Raw genomic sequence first — 19,100 nt, 5'->3', positions numbered from 1 at the left:
ATATACACACACATATATATGTATACGTATATATATACACACACATACATACATACACACACACACACATATATATATACATGTCTATATTGGATGGTATACAGGCATATGAATACATATGTGAATGTGTGTGTATATATATGCTTACAGGTATACATAGATAGAGGGCATAGGACCAATTTAATAGGAAGGGATGATACTTAAAAGGGGAAAGTAAGAGGCGAGAGAGGTATATAATGAGAGGAGATGGAGAGAAACAGAATGGGATAAACTATCTCATAAAGAAGAGGCAAGGGAAAAGGGTTACACTGGAGGGGAAGAATAGGAAGGTAAAAGGGTATGGGTCAACCTTATTCTCACTGAATTTGGCTTGGGGAGGGAATGAAATACACACTAAATAGGGTATCTAACCCTACAAGAGAGTAGGGGGAAAGGGATGAGAGGGGGGATGATGGAAGGGAAGGCAGGCTTGGGGGGGAGGGAAGTTGGAAGCACCCACTTTTGAAAAGGGATGGGATCAAAGTAGAGAATAGAACAAGTGTGAGGGGGGATAGGAGGGATGGAAATCTAGTCAGTCTTTTACAATATATCCTCTGTGTTAATGTTTTGCATTAACTACACATGTACAATCCATACTGAACTGCTTATCTTCCCAGTAACGGTGAGTGACAAGGGAGGAAGGGAATGAATCTGGAATTTAAAGATTTAAAATCAAATGTTTAAAATCATATATATGTGTGTGTTTGTGTGTATACATATATATGTATATTCTATTATTAATACTATCTTACATGTAATTGGGAAAGAAGATATACAGGCACTGGGGCATAGAGATCCACCATGCCCTACTGAAAAAGTCTAAGTGGGTATGGGAAAAGATATGGGAGAGAGCAGACTGGAGGAGGGGATAGCCTGTGGGACTGCTATTCTGGGGTGGTGGGTAGGGGAAAAACAGGGAGAAAATTTGCAACTCAAAATCTGGTGGAAATTAATGATGTAAATCAGAAGGTAATAAAGCATTTGGAAAAAAAACATCATATACGAGAAGATTCAACTACAAGTCAGATGGGAAAAGTGCCGTTAGGGCATGATGACAAAGTAGACAAATTCATCATCTGTAACATCATTTCTACTGATCAAATCACATCCATTTCTGATGCTGAATAATTTAATGATGTCAAACTGACATCTCTTGTCTGGGTCTTCATTAAAGGTGGCTGCAGCATCCACAGACATGATTTTGCCCAATTACAACTCTACTGGGATTTCTTTCCTCAGCAATTGCTGCAAGGACCCAGACTGGAAAGGAGAGTTTGTGGTCTGGGGGACACTGCTCTTCCCAAAGCTCTTCAGGGATTTAGGGGAGGTTGTGGCAATCTGGAGGATGGTGGTGGTTTACTTTCCTTGGAACATGCTGTCTCCCTGATGGCACCCTGCTGCTGCACTTTAGGTAGTAGCTGGTGGGGAAGGCTGGCCCTCTTTTCCATAGGAATGACTTGCTAGACTTAGGGGGCTTAGCTGGAAGCAGAATAAGGGATCTGGCAAATGATAACATTGGGACTTCAGTGCCTATCAGTCTTGGAATTAAAAGATCACAGGAGCCAGCACCATTATTTTACCAATGAGAAAACTGATGCTCAGGAAGATTAAATGATTTGCCCAGGATGTACATAATGATAAATGGCCATAAAGATTTGCTACCAGTACCTCAGACACCAAAATAAGGATTCCTTCTATTGTATCCCATTGCCTCAGATGATGAACAATCACTATAGATATCATATGTAACTAAGGGTGCCCTCTCAGAAAAATTATTCCAAGAGAATTTGTTACATAGCATCTGTATATGATCAGGAAATAATGAGAAAGTTCCCCTTTGCTTATGAAACTATTTAAATAATTAAATCATCTTTACAACTAGGGTAAATTTAAGCATTGGTAAGCCTCAGTATAGCTCCACTGAACCTTGGAAGAGAGGCAATGACATCACCCAAAAGGAACTTAGCCCAATATCTCTCTATAAGTAGCTTAAGATGAAAAAGCCCATGTGTCCACTTCAGAAAATCACTTCTACTTTACTTGAGGCACCTGATATACTCTGAAGAGTTCTGTACCACAATGCACTTCACAAGAATAATGTTAAAATGATTTGGCAGGTGCTTGACCATGGCACAGACACAGCACTAACTTCAGTCCCTAAAATGACAAATCTGGAGCTCTTCCATCATATTTGACAAAGAATCTAAGCTGTACAGAAGAAAGTCCTTCAAAACCAAAGCTTTCTCTTGCAAAAATTAATTTTTTTTATCTTTTTATGGGGAGTTTTTCTCTAACAATTCCCTTTGTCTTCTTCCCCCCATTCAATATTATCCTATTTTTTAATTTGAAGAATTTTCTCAATGTCTTTCTAAATATAAAATGAGCCAAGAAAAAAAGAAAGAGAAAGAAAGGGGCAGCTAGGTGGCAAAGTGAATATAGCACTGGTCCTGGAGTCAAGGAAGACCCGAGTTCAAATCCAATCTCAGACACTTGACACAATTATTAGCTGTGCGACCTTGGGCAAGTCACTTAACTTCAACTGCCTTACCTTCCCCCCTCCAAAAAAAAATAAAGGAAGGAAAGGAGGGAGGAAAGAATGAAAGAGAAAGAAGGAAAGAAAAGAAAGCAGGGGGAGGAAGGAAGAAAGAAAGGAAAAAAGAAAAAAACTAAGAAAAGTTAAGCAAAATCAATATAGCAACTGCATCTAACAGCATATACCTATACTTTCCTACCACACCAAGAAAAGAGTCAGATGTTTAATGATCTTTTCTCTTGGTCTGAGATTAGTCATTGTAATTAAACAACATTTATCTCCAAAGCCAAACATTTTTGGATAACATGCTATATAAGAATCTTAGTTGGCATAAAAATACTCTTGCCAGAGAAACACAAAGATGTTAGTACAGGGAGGAGGAGGTTCAGTTATACTGGATGAAAAAAAAAGTGTATATATATATCTGAATAGATAAAGATAGATACATACATCTATCAGTTACAATTTCGTGAGCCCTACATTTCTGTAAACTATCATGAATTACACAAATCCTTCATCCCTCCCTCAACTAGCACTCAGAACTTCTCTGCTGCATTAATCAGATTCTTCTTTCCATTAGTCATATTGTGAGCATCTTATATTCTACACCATCCCAAGTAGAAGATAAACTCCTTGAAAACAGGAACTATTTGAACTTTGTGGTTTCAACGCCTAGCACATACCAGACAATAAATGTATGTTAAATTGAATGGAATAGAACTGTCAAAAATAGAACTATTATATCACCAAATAAACTAATTTACACATCATAAACCAAACTCACTTTTAGAAGTATGACTCCATAAGGAGTTACTAAAGAAACCATTTCCTTTTGACAGGAAATAAGGCAAAAGAGTCAGGAAGAAGTTAATATAAACTCCTAAGTATTTTATATGCCAGCAAAAAGACTTCAACTAACAGGAAATACAAAGCAGATGTTGTAGACCTAATTATAAATTGTAATTAGACATTAAGTATTGAAATTATTAACTATGAATGAATGGTATCTTAAAAGCATGTAATAAATGTTAATAATCATCCCTTCTATAATCCCATCTCTTAATAATTTATGTAGAATTAAATCACTGAATTTGCATTTTTATGAAATACTAAATATACTTTTAATACTAAAAATACTTTTATGAAATACTAACTCCTGATATAATAATTTTACAAAATTAACTTAAATTACATAACAAAGTTACTTTTTGACTTCTCTCAACACAGTGCTCAGTATACACTTTTTATTGAATAGGTGGACAAAAGATATCACATTTGTCTTAATAATTTAATGAAATCTTCCAGCATTTGTGAATAAAAGAATAGAAAAATCAACACAGTGACAATAATTTATATTGTTGTTGTTGTTATATGCAAATTAAATTTGGCTGTATTTGGGAGGATCAAAGCAAGTGATTTAAAATTACAATTATACGAAATATAAAAACACATCATTGAGTTTTGAATCAAGAAACTTATAATATCCAAAAAGGAAGTTTTTAGATGAAGAAAATCAAAGAAGATACACTTAATTTTGCTTTAAGTCTCCCACCTATGATGGCTTGTGTTACTTTACATGTTTTTTCCTACCTTAGTGCATGAATGCAATATATCATTCGAGGTATGTTTTTCCGATCATAGACATCTGTTGTTTCTGGATAAAAGATCTGAAAAATAAAGAGGAACTAATATTTAGTCTACTAAAATAAGTCCTCCCAAATTTGAAAAATACTCATATATTGTCCAAAACAATTAGATTTAGAATGTCCTTGTTAGACTCAAAGTATTTAATGAGGATTAGTGAATATTAATTTATAGAAACTGACTTTATTTTTGGTATAGTTTACTCCACAGACACATCTAATATCAATGTTGTTTCACTCTGCACAAATGGTGGCTTCTCCCTATGTTCAGAGGAACATACGGAAAGTGCCATCTCCAAACAACTGACACTACTATTGGGTTAAAATGCCACTGAAATTGAACTGAATGATGCTTCCCCCTCAAGAGCTCATTTGTCTATAGGCTTGCTGTTTTCTTTTTTCTTTTTTTTTTTTTTGGAGGGGGAAGGCTGGGCAATTGGGGTTAAGTGACTTGCCCAAGGTCACATAGCCAATTTTTGTGTTAAGTGTCTGAGGTTCAATTTGAACTCAGGTCCTTCTGACTCCAGGGCTGGTGCTCTATTCACTACAACACATAGCCACCCCTAGGCTTGCTGTTTTCATAGACCCTGCAGATCTGAGAAAGGTGTAACTTCCTTAGGACCATCATTTCCCTTTCTTAAATTGAACTGCAATAAAAATGATGGTTATTTACAAGTGAGGGAAAACAGATGGACAGCCATTAGAGCTACACTAACATTCAAAAAATAGAAAAGGGAAGATGGCAGAGTAGAAACAGGACCTCCACGCAGCTCCAGCTCCCAGCACCTCCAATTCATGTAAAAGGGGACTCTGAACAAATTTTGGAGCTACAAAACCCACAAAAAGACAGAGAGAAGATGACCTCCCACTGAGGACAGCTGGGCTTGGCCTGCGAAGCGCTCTGGGAGTGGACCCCAGCCCCACGGGAGCTGGAGGTTTTAGCCCCAAGGTAGCCTGACCAACCACCAGCTGGAAGGACTTCAGATCACCAGCATCTGTAGTGGTTGCCAGATTTATCAACACATAGATGCTAAGGACACAGTAAGAGGTCAGTGCAGTGTGGACATTGGGATCCAGAAGTTGGGAGTGCATAGGCCTCTTGCCCTGGGGCAAGAAGCCAGTGAAGAACCTGGTGTGCAGCTACTCCCACATGGCAGCTTCAGCTCCTGGACTGCAGAGTGTAGGGGGACCAAGTGACCAGTCTGAGGGGTAATAACACTTGCTTTAACCTGCTGAGATCTGGACTTCAGTCTAGGGTGGAGGTTCTGGGGTGTGTGACCTGCTTGTCAGAGTGTGTGGAGGCTTCAGAGAGGGCACACAATTAATACCTTTGGCAGCTGAGAAAACTCCACCATTTGGTATGAAGCTCCCCTGTCTGGTGGTAGAGTCCTACTGTGGCAAAAAGCCTAGGGGTCAAGTGACAGAGGAGCGACATGAGCATGCAAAAGAAGCAAAAATAAACAAATTACCCCAACTTTATACTCCTATTTTTGGGACAAAAAGGATCAAAGCATGGAACAGGAAGAAGACAGTGAAGTCAGAACTCCTGCACCAAAAGCTTCCAAGAAAAATATGAGCTGGTTACAGGCTATAGAGGACCTTAAGAAGCAAATAAGAGAAGTGGAGGAAAAATTGGGAACAGAAATGAGAACGATGCAAGAAAATTATGAAATGAGAGTCAACAGCCTGACTGAGGAAAATAACACCTTAAAAAATAGACTAACCCAAATGGCAAAAGAGGCTCCAAAAGGCAATGAGGAGAAGAATGCCTTAAAAAAACAAATTTGTGAGATGGAAAAAGAATCTCAAAAGCTCACTGAGGAAAATCATTCCTTCAGAATTAGATTGGAGCAAATGGAAGCTAGTGACTTTATGAGAAATCAAGATGCTGTTAAACAGGTTGAAACAAATGAAAGACTAGAAGGCAATGTGAAGTATCTCATGGGAAAAACCATTGACCTGGAAAATAGATCCAGGAGAGAAAATTTAAAAATTATTGGACTACCTGAAAGCCATGATCAAAGAAAGAACCTAGAAATCATCCTCCAAGAAATTCTCAAGGAAAACTGCTCTGATGTAGAACCAGAGGACAAAATAGAGGTTGAAAAAATCCACTGATCACCTCCTGAAAAAGATCCCAAAAAGAAAATTTCTAGGAATATTATAGCCAGGTTCTGAAATTCCCAGATCAAGGAGAGAATATTACAAGCAGCCACGAAGAAACAATTTGAATATTGTGGAAACACAAACAAGATTTGGCAGCTTCTACATTAAGGGATCGAAGGGCTTGGAATATGATATACTAGAGGGCAAAGGAGCTGGGATTAAAACCAAGAATCACCTACCCAGCAAAACTGAGTATCATGTTTCAGGGGAAAAAGTGGTCATTCAGTAGAATAGAGGACTTTCAAGCATTCTTGATGAAAAAAACAGAGTTGAATAGAAAATTTGACATTCAGACACAAGAAGCAAGAGAAGCTTGAGAAGGTAAACAGGGAAAAGAAATCATAAGGAACTTATCAAAGTTGAACTATTTACATTCCTAAATGGAAAAAATGATAATTGCAACTGATGAAACTTTTCTCAGTATGAAAATAGTTGAAGGAGGGTATATGGGCATATGAATACAAATGTGAATGTGTGCATATATGTTTACAGGTATACATAGACAGAGGGCACAGGACCAATTTCATAAGAAAGATGATACTTAAAAGGTGAATTTAAGAGGTGAGACAGGAATACAATGAGAGGAGATGAGGAGAGCAGAATGGGGTACACTATCTCATATAAAAGAGGCAAGGGAAAATGGTTACAATGGAGGGGAAGAACAGGAAGGCAAAAAGGCAAAACCTTATTCTCATTGAATTTGGCTCAGGGAGGGAATGACATACACACTAAATAGTGTATCTCACCCTCCAGGAGAGTAGGGGGGAAGGGGATGAGAGGAGAGAAGATAGAAGGGAGGGTAGGCTGGAGTGGAGAGAAGTTGGAAGCACCCACTTTTGAAAAGGGACAGGATCAAAGTAGAGAATAGAACAAGTGGAAGGTGGAGGTGGAATGGGAGGGAGGGAAATATAATCAGTCTTTTACAATATATATATATACTGTGGTATTTTGCATAGCTACACCTGTACAACCTATACTGAATTGCTTATCTTTCCAGTAAGGGTGGGTGACAAGGGAGGAAGGGAATGAATCTGGAATTCAAAGTTTTAAAATCAAATGTTTAAAAATATATAAATACTATTATTAATACTATTTTACATGTAATCGGGAAACAAGATATACAGGCATTGGGGCACAGAGATCCAACATGCCCCACTGGAAATGTCGAAGGGGTTATGGGAGAAGATATGGGAGAGAGCAGACTGGAAGAGGGCTATCTTGTGGGACTGCTATTTTGGGGAAGTGGGTAGGGGAAAAACAGGGGGAAAAAATGTAACTCAAAATCTGGTGGAAATGAATGATGCAAACCAGAAGTTAATAAAGCATTTGGAAAAAAAATAGAAAAATTGAATGGATTATTTATGGCCAATCTATGGAATAAGAAAGAGTACCAGAACCCACTTCAATGAAATGAAATTATCATCTTAAGTAGATTTTGCTGCAGTACTTGCCTTTATATTTAAAGGACAAGTAAATTTGAAAGGGATTCATTGTTAGAACCATATTCTAAGTGCCAAAAGAATGGATTCCTCAAATTAGCAATGAGAAGAAGTACTATTCAAACATTTCATGAAAAGCTTAGGAATTGAGTTCTGAAAGTATGTCCATAAATCATGTGAGAAGTCAGGAAAAAGTCAAGTTGATGAAGCAGGGTAACCACTCTAGTTTATAGAAAGCAAAGACTTTACAATAATTGCTATTAGAGTAGATCATACATTGGAGTATGATCAATGAAGTAGATCATATGTTAGTCATACATGTTGTTCACATGTTGCATTGGTGAGTAGTGTAAATCTACACTGAAGAAAGGAGGAGGGGTTTTTGTGTACTATGAATATGGAGTCTAGAAGCAACTGCTATAACCCGAGGACCTTTTTCAATTTTCCAGTTACTCTCAGCTTCCTCATCTGTAAAATAAGGTAACAATAGCACCTATCTCCCAGGGTAATTGTGAGGATCAAATGAGATAATAAATGCAAAGTGATTAGCACAGAGCTGGCACATAAAAGCACCTAGACACTATCAAGTAAACTGTTGATCATATTGACCTCTTCTCTGTCAAATTTTTTCAACTTAAAATTGGTAGGGTTTTTTTTTTCCTTCCAGGTATCATGTATTTGATGTGATACTGAAGTTAAATGAGAGAGATTCACTTTCTTGTCAACTCTCCTGGAATATATTCATTCCATACAGTAGGGGAAATTTATATTAATACTTGAAATTAAGAAAGCTCAAATTAATCTTATGAAGGATAAGTAACCAACACAACCACAAGAAAAATATGCTAACTCAAATGGAAAAGTGCAAAAAAAATTTTTTTAATTATTTATTTTTTGGTGAGACACTTGAAGTTAAGTGACTTGTCCTGTGTCACAGAGCTAGCAAGTGTCAATTGTATGAGTTCTCATTTGAACTCGGGTTCTCCTGACTCCAAAGGCAGTGCTCTCTTCATTGAGCCACCTAGCTGCCTCCAAAATAGATTATTTTAAGAAAAACTAAAGTTGTCATAAAAATCTTTAAAAAGAAAGCTTTTCACAACACTTCTTAAGATTTTTAGGTGGCTTTATAAATGTATATTTATATAGACACATCTACGTAGACATATAAGGTGTCTATATAATTATGAGTCTGAATTTTTATTTCAGTGGCTTAGGGGAAATCCCTGGCAAGAAAACTCCCTCTGTAAATGCATATCCAAAACACCAAATAACATATATTTTAGATAATGTGCATGCACACACATGCACACACACACACACACACACACACACACACACACACACACCACTGAAAGAAATTCAAATTTTAATTTAAATTTGCTTTGCCATAATGGTTATCATGGAGCCTAAAGAGGTAATCCAATTCTTACTTACCTTCATGCGAGACCATCCCTAAGTCATACCCATTTTTAAAAATTACTTTTCACAATTCTTACAGGAAAGTAGGAGAAATAACTATCGTTGTTTTTGTTTGACTAGGTTAAACTATTCCGATTCGATACAAATTATATGTGGGGTTAATTAGGAGTAGAGTCTCTGAGAAAGTTCCTTGCCAGGCTCACCCTTAAGCTCAAGAATTTTAATGCTTACCTTAGGGAGGCCAATGGATTCCATTGCTCTTAGCCACTGTACAGTGTTGTCTGTGTGACGGAAATGAAGTCCTGATTTCTAATGGAAAGGAAAAGAATACAAAAAAGTATAAGCCATTTAAAAGTAAGTTCTTCAACAAGATATCCACATGTTATAATTCTCCAAGGAATATAATTGAGGTATAGTAAAGAAGACTAGGTTACAACTAAAGGCCACCAACCATCGATTAATTAGATTAGAACCTTGCCACTTTATGGTGGGGCAAGGGGTCTGTTTCATAGTGTGTCTTTATTCCAAAATAAATTTATCTATTTTTATACCCATGTATACTACATCCCTCCCACTACCCCGCCTATTAGCTGAATAATCCTTTTGAAAAGACTGTCATTGTGGTGGCTAGGTGGCGCAATGAATAGAGCACCAGTCCTGGAGTCAGGAGGACCTGAGTTGAAATCCAGTCTCAGACACTTAACACTTACTAACCATGTGACTTTGGCAAGTCACTTAACCCCAATTGCCCTGCCTTCCCCCCTCCAAAAAAGGAAGAAAAAAAAGAAAAAGACGACTCATGTTGGGGCAGCTGGGTTGTACAGTGAATAGAGCACAGGCCCTGGAGTCAGGAGGACCTGAGTTCAAATCTGGACTCAGACACTTGACACATAACTAGCTGTGTGACCTTGGGCAAGTCATTTAACCCCAAATTGCCTTACCCTTCCCCCTCCAAAAAAACAAACAAAAGACTGTCATGCTAAACACACATAGTCCAGTAAAAAAAATCTCCATATTAGTTATGCCTACAAATGTCTGTCTCCACATTTGAAGTTCATCTATTTCATCTTCAGTCTTCTTTTCACCAAATATGATATGACCTGTCACTTTTATGGTTTTTAATTAATTCTAAACCAGGTTTTTTGGATGCCAGATAAAAATTTTTATCTCATCTCAGGCTTCTTCCAAGAGATGAGGAAAGTGACCAGGTATTTGGAAGCAGTGAATGGATAGCTCAGCAATCTCAAGAGGGCATAAATTGGACCAACAAAAATATTAAAAAAGGAACCTGCATACTTTTATTAGAATTTATTATGTCTGCACAAGTAAAGGTAAATAAAAGCAATAACAGAGGAAGATATACTGCACAAATTTGTTTCAAAATCTAAAATTTTTGAAAAATTTTTGAAAAATTAATACACATACCTAACCCTCAAGTCATAGGTATAGTCTATCTGGGTAATCTTGACCTTGTCGGTCAGGAGATACTCACTCTTTTTTTCCTGTCCTGCTGAAATAAATTTTTTTTTTTAAGCAATCGGGGTTAAAGCTCAAGGTTACACGGCCAATTATTTCTGGGTGTGGTGCTAAGTATCGGAGCCCGGATTTGATCCTCAGGTCATCCCGACACTGGAGCCGGTGCTCTTACTTGCTGAGCCACCTGGCAGCCCCTGAGCAATTGGGGTTAAGTAACTTGCTCAAGGTTACACAGCCAGGTGTTTCTGGGTGGATGCTCTGCTGAAATAATTCTGACAGTTTCCAGTGTCACCTTCCAGCTAGTCTTTCATTGTCCATTCACTGTCTCTGGCTCTGCTGACCTGATGTTCCAGATTCTTTGGCTTAATGTTTCACTTTTTGAAGAGGAGATACCTTAGGCTTCTGTTAGTCTTCATTACAAGCTTTAAACACATTAAAAGATGGGTAACAAACTGCCCTTCTCTTTATTCTTTTGTTTTCTAGGAGCCCTACTGTTAGTTTTCTGATTCTTTTGATGTACTAACATTCCATAATGAGGGCTAATGACCCTAAAGATCATTTATTTAAGAACACAATTGTTACATTGCCTAACAGATGCCCAACAAAGCTGGAAGCTTAGGAAAAAAATTAATCAGCTGCTGTGTTTGAGTTACAACAAGTGGATCACTATTTACAACAGCCATAGATCCTAATAAGCATACAGATTCTTTCCCCCTTTTTTTTCCAAGCCAGACCCTGGAATCATGAAACAGATATAGTCTATCTAGACAATTTTATACACACAGGTAAAATTCCTCTTTAGAATAAAACAACCTTTATTTATGAATATGAAGAGACATCTCCTCAGCGGGCAGTGGCAAGAGTGATGTATATTGAGTTATGAAACTGGACTTTGCCTATAGGCTACTTAATATCTCTCCGGCCTTGAGCAAGTCACTTACCTCTCTAGATGTCAGTTTCCTCATCTGGAGAATGAGGGGATTGAACTAAATGACTTTGAAGGTTCTTTCTAGTGCTAGATCTGTGATCCCACGTGTATACATGGTTATGAAACATCATACAATTTAGTACATTAGTAATAAATGTCAGCTAGAGGCAGCTAGGTGGTGCAGTGGATAGAGTGACAGGCTGAAGTCAGGAAGACTCATCTTTGTGAGGTCAAATTTGGCCTCAGAAACTTACTACGTGTGACTCTGGGCAAGTCTCTATACCCTGTTTGCCTCAGTTTCCTCATCAAAATGAGCTGGAGAAGGAAATCGCAAACCTCTCCAGGATCTTTGCCAAGAAAGACCCAAATGGGCTCATGAGAGTTGGACATGACTGAAAAATAGTAATTGTCAAACTAGATTGACAACAGAGACAATATCTTTACTTCCTGTCTATTCCCTATAGTACCCAGTAAAGTGCTTGGCACTAAGGATGTATAGAATAAATACTTACTGCTTAATAATATGCATACATACAGGTATAAATTAAGGAGATTAGATATCTCAGGTAGAAATTACTTTTTTCAAAAATCTATTCCACATGATTTGGTAAATGAGTAATTCATTTCATTTTTCTAAGGGTAGAGACGTGAATAGAGAACACCTACTCTTCTTCCCTGGTATGACTATACAAGAGTCCATGCCAAAAGAGTCCTTTAGCTTTTATCAGTTATTATTGGGTTTTTCATAGTCCAAGCATAGCTCTCTGGTGATATGGTACAGCATAAAGTTAAATGGCCAAGATAGAAATGACCAAATCTTGGACTCCCCTAAAAAAAGGAAAGAGGTCTCTTATAGCAGCATGAGATTGAGAGGTCATCTAGTTCAAATCCTATTATTTTACAGATGAGGAAACTGAGTCCCAGGAGATTGAGTGATAAAATGGATAAAACACTGGTTTTCAATCAATTTAGTGCTCTCAAAACTGAGCTGAAAACTTTTGTTCAATTTTAGAGTTAAGAAAATGTTGATTAATGCTCAAGTAATTTTACTATGTTATCTGTCTTATCTGTCCCATATTCATTATTTTTTAAAAATCCATCATCACAATTATTCAACCTTACCTTGAAATTTCCCTCTCTGTTCACAATCTCCTATGCACTCTCTCCCACTGTATTATTCCTCTAAAACTATTTATTATTGTCAGCAAAAATGTGTCTCTTTCTAACAAGTCTAGCCCCATCTCCTCTCCCTACCTGGTCACCTATCTCTTGCCCTGCCCCCTTTTCCAAATACCTATTATCTTTAGCTAACATGTCTGGTAATTCCCAGAAAAGAAACTGAGCATGGTTTCCTAGTTGACTGGTGTCTCTCTGTGTATAACCTCAGTAGTAAGAGGTCAATTAGTCCTACCTTGACAGAATCACTCACCCCTAAAAAATGCCCAATTGCCCCATCCTTGGGTTGTTCTTAAGTATGGAACCAGGAGTAATAGTGAGAGCTTTACATACCCAAAAGACAAGCACCAGGAATTAGGTCTCACCAACATGGATCACTTCATGTGCCACTGTATGAATACCAGAAGGACTAAGGTTCGCTAGTGACATTCCTCACGGTCCTACATCCCTTCCCAGTTCTCCTTTGGATTTTCAGCTACAGAACAGACATAATGCCCTCGTATTTTTTCTCTGTTCTCTCTACCTCCACCTCTGGTCTCCCATGAGTGCCTTTAACTAAACCCAATTACCCACCCCACCCCACCCCCTTTTATTTTTTTAACTGGAACTGTGACTTCTTTGGAATATACAATTCCCCAATGAGGAAATTCTCTCTAGCAATACAAGTCAAAAGCAACTCCGCAACTTATAGTCTTAAAGAACTGTCATATAGCCAGTATATGTCAGAGGTGGGACTTGAACCCAGATCATTTTGATTTAAGGCTTGCTCTCTAGACATTATACCATGCTATCTCTCCTTGGAAGAAGCACATCAACTTGGTACATTCTTTCTATAAACCTACAAAATAAAAAAAGACTCGCTTTCTATTGAAATTAATTTTAAGCCCCTTTAAACCCAGCGATACAGCTTAACATTGTTCTTTCCCTCAAGGTGATCTTTGGTCACTGTTACTGGTATACTTCACATCTACTCTGCATATATTTTGTGTACATCTAGATTCATGTGTTTTCCTCCCTCATCAGAACTTCAGTTTTATGAAGGCAAGGGCTGTTTTTCTTTTATTTGTACGCCCAAATTATAAAGGCTCAATAAGTCTTTGTTGGTTAATTGACTGACAAGTGTGGTGGAAAGAGCCCAGATATGGGGTCAGATGAATTCCACCTGATGTTTATTCTTCTTCTATAAAATGAATGGGATGAAACAGGTGATGTCTAAGGTCCCTTCCACCTTTGAAGCATTTAGGGATAGAGCCTAGTAGTAGTCTCTCAAGTTCTATGTATTCTTCTAGTCCAACTCATTTTCCTTCCTATCAAGTCCTTGACCCTATGGCCGGCCACTTCAGTATTGGCATTCTGCTCCACACTTGAATCTCTTGTTCTCTCAACCTTCTGTTACCCTAACCACTCACTGGACAACTCCTACCATATCTGATCACATTCCCATTCACAAGACATGGAATACTTTTGTAGAAATTCATGAAATTGTGCTAAATGGGTCCACTAAAAATTTATGCTATCTAATCTCAATTGGGCCATCATGCTCTGTGGATAATCCTTCACTTCATATTTTATGTGTTGCATCACATTCCCAGGATAGCTCTTCTAAATATTCTCTCAATTATCCAACTCCACATCCTCTAAACTCACTTTCAGCAGACTACTTAAATCAAGACAATTAAGAGTTTTAGAAGACTGAGCGAAAGTTCCTGCTAGAGAGCTACACTATCTATCCAGTCAGGGAAAAGAATATCCTTTCAGAACAATTATCCCCCAACTCCCACCCCCTATATAATAGACCCCATCTTGTCCAGTTTTTTCTGTGGCCTTATGAGCTTCTTTCACGTAACTTCAATCCTCACATAAAGCACAGAAAGGAGAGGGCAAAAGGGGAAGGGAAAGGAAGAGGGAGAGGGAGAGACAGAGAAAGAGGAAGAAGGGAAAGGGGAGGGGAAAGAGAGAGGAAGGAGAAGGGAAAGGGGAAAGGAGAAAGGGAGAGGTAGGAGGGAAGAAGGGGAACTAGGGAAATGAGAAGCAGAATAAACCAGCATGTCCCAAGGGACTCAGTCCTTCCCTTGACATTGCCATTCCCCTTGAAATGCCATTTCTCCTCATATTTTCCCCTCTCTTTTACTGCCAAGAGTTCTAAAATGGGTAGTCTACCTGTGCTGCCTCCATTTCCTCATCCCTTGAACCCATTCATCAACCCTTTCCCATCTAGACATTGTCTAGTTACACATATAATTTTACCAAAGGTACCCAGTGACCTTATTGTTAAATCTAATAGCTGCTTTTTTTTTTTTTTTGCCTTCAACCTTCTTTGATCTCTATTTGACACCATGGGCCCTTTCATCCATGATCTGATTTCCTCCCTTGGCTTCCATGATACTGCATTCTCATGGTTCTGCTTCTATTTTTCTGACTGACACTTCTGTGTCACCTTTTCAGGATCATAACCATCCTCTTAACCCTTAAACACAGATGTCTGTGTCTCCCACAAGATTCTATCCTTCACCTTATTCTTTCCCTCTCCATCTCACTCCAATGACTTGTACAATCCCTTCTGTGAAGGTAACTGGCAAATATCTGCACCTGCAGCCTCTTTCTGTAAATTCAGTTCACATTTCCATCTTGATGTCCCAATCAGCCCCTCAAACACTGTAATGTAATCAAAACTAAACTCACCTCCTTTCCCAAATTAGCCCCTCCCCCAACTCTTCTTCTTTTATTGATTGAACCACCATCTACCTTCCACGAACCTCAACCTCCTAACTTCAGGTAGCTCTGACTCTTCCTGACATCTCACTCTGCATTCAATCAGTTGTCAAGTTCTCTCTTTTTTATAACAGCATCTCATTCAGAGCTATTCCCACTTTTCTACTTCTTTACAACCATGTCAGTTTGGGTATTCCTGTCTCTTTCCTAGGCTATTACAACAGCTTCTTTTCTGATCTTTTGTGCCAAATATTCCTTCTCTAGTCTTTCATGACACTGTCCAGGTGATTTTCCTAATTCATTGCTCTAATCATGTCATTTCATTAGAAAAAAATTCTCTAAGACTTCTTACCAAAAAAGAGTAAAATTCATGATCCTGGCATCCAAAGACATTTTTTTCTTTTAAATAAAAGCTCAAATTTATTAGGTGAAAGTAAAACATACATCCACAAACACAAACATACAATAAAAACAAAACTTATTTTTAAAATATCTAGTTTTAAAAATAAAACTGTTCTCTTATCTGTAAAGAAATATTATATTTTACCCACAATAAAAGATTTTCCCCAAAATTGAAAAAAAAAAAACAGCTCTACAAAACATTTACCTGGAGTATTTCATAGGTGAAAAATCATATAAAAAATAAAGAAATCTGCTAAGGAAAAGTTAACCTTGTTGAAAAATACAAAATATGCCTTTGTCTCAGAAATACCACCTGTAGGGCTGTATCCCAAAAAGATCATACAAATGGAAGGAGGATCTGTATGTACAAAAATATTTATAGCAGCTCTTTTTGTGGTGGCAAAGAACTGGAAATCAAGGGGATGCCCATCAACTGGGGAATGGTTAAACAAGTTGTGATATACAAATGTAATGGAATATTATTGTGCCACAAGAAATGAGGAGAAGACAGACTTCATAATAACCTGGAAAGACTTATATAAAGTGATGCTGAGTGAGGGGAGTAGAACCAGGAGAACATTGTACACAGTTACAGACACACTGTGTCTGTGATGACTAACTTTAATATACTGGGCTCTTCTCAGTAATGCAAGGCTATGAGACAATTCCAAAAGACTCATGATGAAAAGAGATGTCCACATCCAGAGAAAGAGCTACAGAGTCTGAATGCAGATTGAAGCGAACTACTTGCTCTCTCTACTTTGTTTTGTTTCTTCTTTCTCATTGTTCATTCCACTGGTTATAATTCTTTTTTACAACTTGACTGATGTTTGATGTGAAGGTATATGTAGAGCCTTTATCAGATTGCATGCCACCATGGGGAAAAGAGGGGAGGGGAGGAGAGGGAGGGGGTGAAAATTTGGAACTCAAAAACTTGTGGAACCAAATGTTGTAAACTAAAAGTAAATTTTAAAAAAATTTTTTAAAGCAATGGGGGTTAAGTAACTTGCCCAAGGTTACATGGCCAGCTATTTTGTGTGGGTATTAAGTATCTGAGGCCAGAACTGATCCCAGGTCCTCCTGACTCTGGGACTGGCACTCTTATTCACTGCGCCACCTAGCCACCCCAAATAAATAAAATTAAAAAAAAAAAAAAAAGAAAATAGAAAGTATGATGAGGTAAGGTGTCTTTGAAACACTTAGTTTTGTCTAATGTATTACAAGCTTCGGAAAGATTGATTACAAATTAAATAAATTCCCAAACTTCACTTGATTCTGGATTCCAGGAGAACAAATCCCTCTGACTCTAATCTACCTTCTCCAGTTTAATTTCATACCATGAATTCTAGATCTTTGTATTCTAAATCTTTCATGCTTATTCTTCCTTCTTTTCTGTACCCATGCTTTTGCATTCATTGACCCCTTTTTTTCAGTAATGGCCTTCGCTCAACCATCTTCATTTGTTAAATCACTTCTTTTCTTTGACATCAATTCCGAGGACTCATTTTTTAATAAAAAAAAAAAAAGCATTATGTTTTCAGTTTCAAATTCTCCATGTCATTCAGCCCCCTCCCCAACCCATTAAGAAGGCAAGAAAAATAAAACCCAAATGTATAGACATGCCCTCCTTCATGCTATCAGCAATCCCTACCTCAAATTTTTCATAGTACTTGGCTTGGACTTCTTTCCATTTACCTCACTTCTCTTTATGCAGAGGGTTCTTCTCTGTTTGACTATGAGCTATTGGAGAGTAGAGTTTGTATAGTATCTTTCCATCCCCGGCACAAAACAGTGCCTTGTACATAGTAATAGCTTAATTATTTTTTGCAGTTAATGCAATTTTCACAATCAGATACACCTTTGCCTATTAGAAATGATCCCTAGAAATTTAGAAGAAGCTATTAAATACTGTTGCAAATATCTTAACTAAAATTTCCTTTATTACTTCAGCTGCCCCTTCCCGCAATGAAAATATGTGTTTTCAATATTAATAAGCTTATTCTATTGTCCTTTTGGACAGACTGAGAAATTTTGCCAGTATACACGTTGGACCTAGAAGCTCATGTCACTTTGCCAAGGTTGATGTAACTTCCTCAGTCAAGAACTTGCTTGCTAGGGCTAACTCAGATTTTCCAAAGAACTCACTCTGAAGATAAATTTCTCTAAATTATATAGAGTTGAAAGGGTCCTCAGAGATCATGCAGTCCAATCCTGTGTCTGATGAATTAATCCACTCTACATGACTCCCTAGGATCTCCTGGACCATTTCCAATAACAGTAAACAAATACAATTTAAGAAAGCACACTATCCTTTTTTTTTTTTTAAAGACTCGGTTTCTCTAGCTTTCCCCAGGCTGAAAATGCAGTGGCTACTCAAAGGCTAAATTCTAATTGATATGTAAGTTTGAACCATTTTTGTTCTCCAACATGGGCCAATTTGCACCTACTAAGGCGGAACATATCCTCCCACCTCCATCCTTTGCTCTTGAACTTACCCTATTGGTGTTGGACTTAGACAGCTAATTTACTTTAGGACTACTAAAAGCTCAAAAATCTGCAACTCAAGCAATACACTAGTGTCAGCCTTTCCCAACAGGAGTGATTACAAGTGTGGACCATCATAACCAGCCTCCATTCTATTTTAAGAAAAAGCATTGAATTAGGAGATTGCAAATTCTGACTATGCTACTTGCTGCCTTTGAAGCCTTAGGCAAGCCACAAACTTTCTGGGGCTCACCTGTTTCATCAATAAAATGAATGGGGGTGAGGGTGAGGGGGAGGGGACGGGCACGCTGCCAGGTGGCTCAGTGAGTAAGAGTGCCGGCCCAGAGTCGGGAGACCCAGGATCGGTTCTGGCCTCAGATACTTAATGCCCACACAAAATAATAACTGGCCGTGTAACCTTGAGCAAGTTACTTAACCCCCCATTGCTTTAAGAAATAAATAAATAGGGGTGGCCAGGTAGCACAGCGAGTAAGAGCACCGGCTTCAGTGTCAGAACGACCTGGAGATCGAATCCTGGGCTCAGACACTTAGCACCCACCCAGAAACACCTGGCCGTGTAACCTTGAGCAAGTTACTTAACCCCAATTGCTTAGGGGCAGCCAGGTGGCTCAGTGAGTAAGAGCACCGGCTCCAGTGTTGGGACGACCTGGAGATCAAATCCC

General features: G+C 38.1%; 1 protein-coding gene across 1 annotated transcript in view; it reads right to left on the bottom strand.

The window, feature by feature from the left end:
- Positions 1–19,100, bottom strand: part of IQGAP2 (IQ motif containing GTPase activating protein 2) — a 369,993-nt gene that overhangs the window by 146,282 nt on the left and 204,611 nt on the right. Inside the window, exons 4-5 of the mRNA XM_069096257.1 lie at positions 9,471–9,548; positions 4,163–4,239 (exon numbers count right to left, since the gene is read on the bottom strand). Of these exons, the coding sequence (XP_068952358.1) occupies positions 4,163–4,239; positions 9,471–9,548 (155 nt within the window). The remainder of the gene's footprint in view (positions 1–4,162; positions 4,240–9,470; positions 9,549–19,100) is intronic.

The sequence above is a fragment of the Petaurus breviceps genome, unplaced genomic scaffold (assembly GCF_028583685.1).
Source record: "Petaurus breviceps papuanus isolate PSGF00001 unplaced genomic scaffold, PetGlider_PUasm1.0 229, whole genome shotgun sequence".
Lineage (NCBI taxonomy): Eukaryota > Metazoa > Chordata > Mammalia > Diprotodontia > Petauridae > Petaurus > Petaurus breviceps.
Note: the sequence above shows the minus strand (reverse complement) of the source record. Positions and strands in the feature narration are given on the sequence as shown.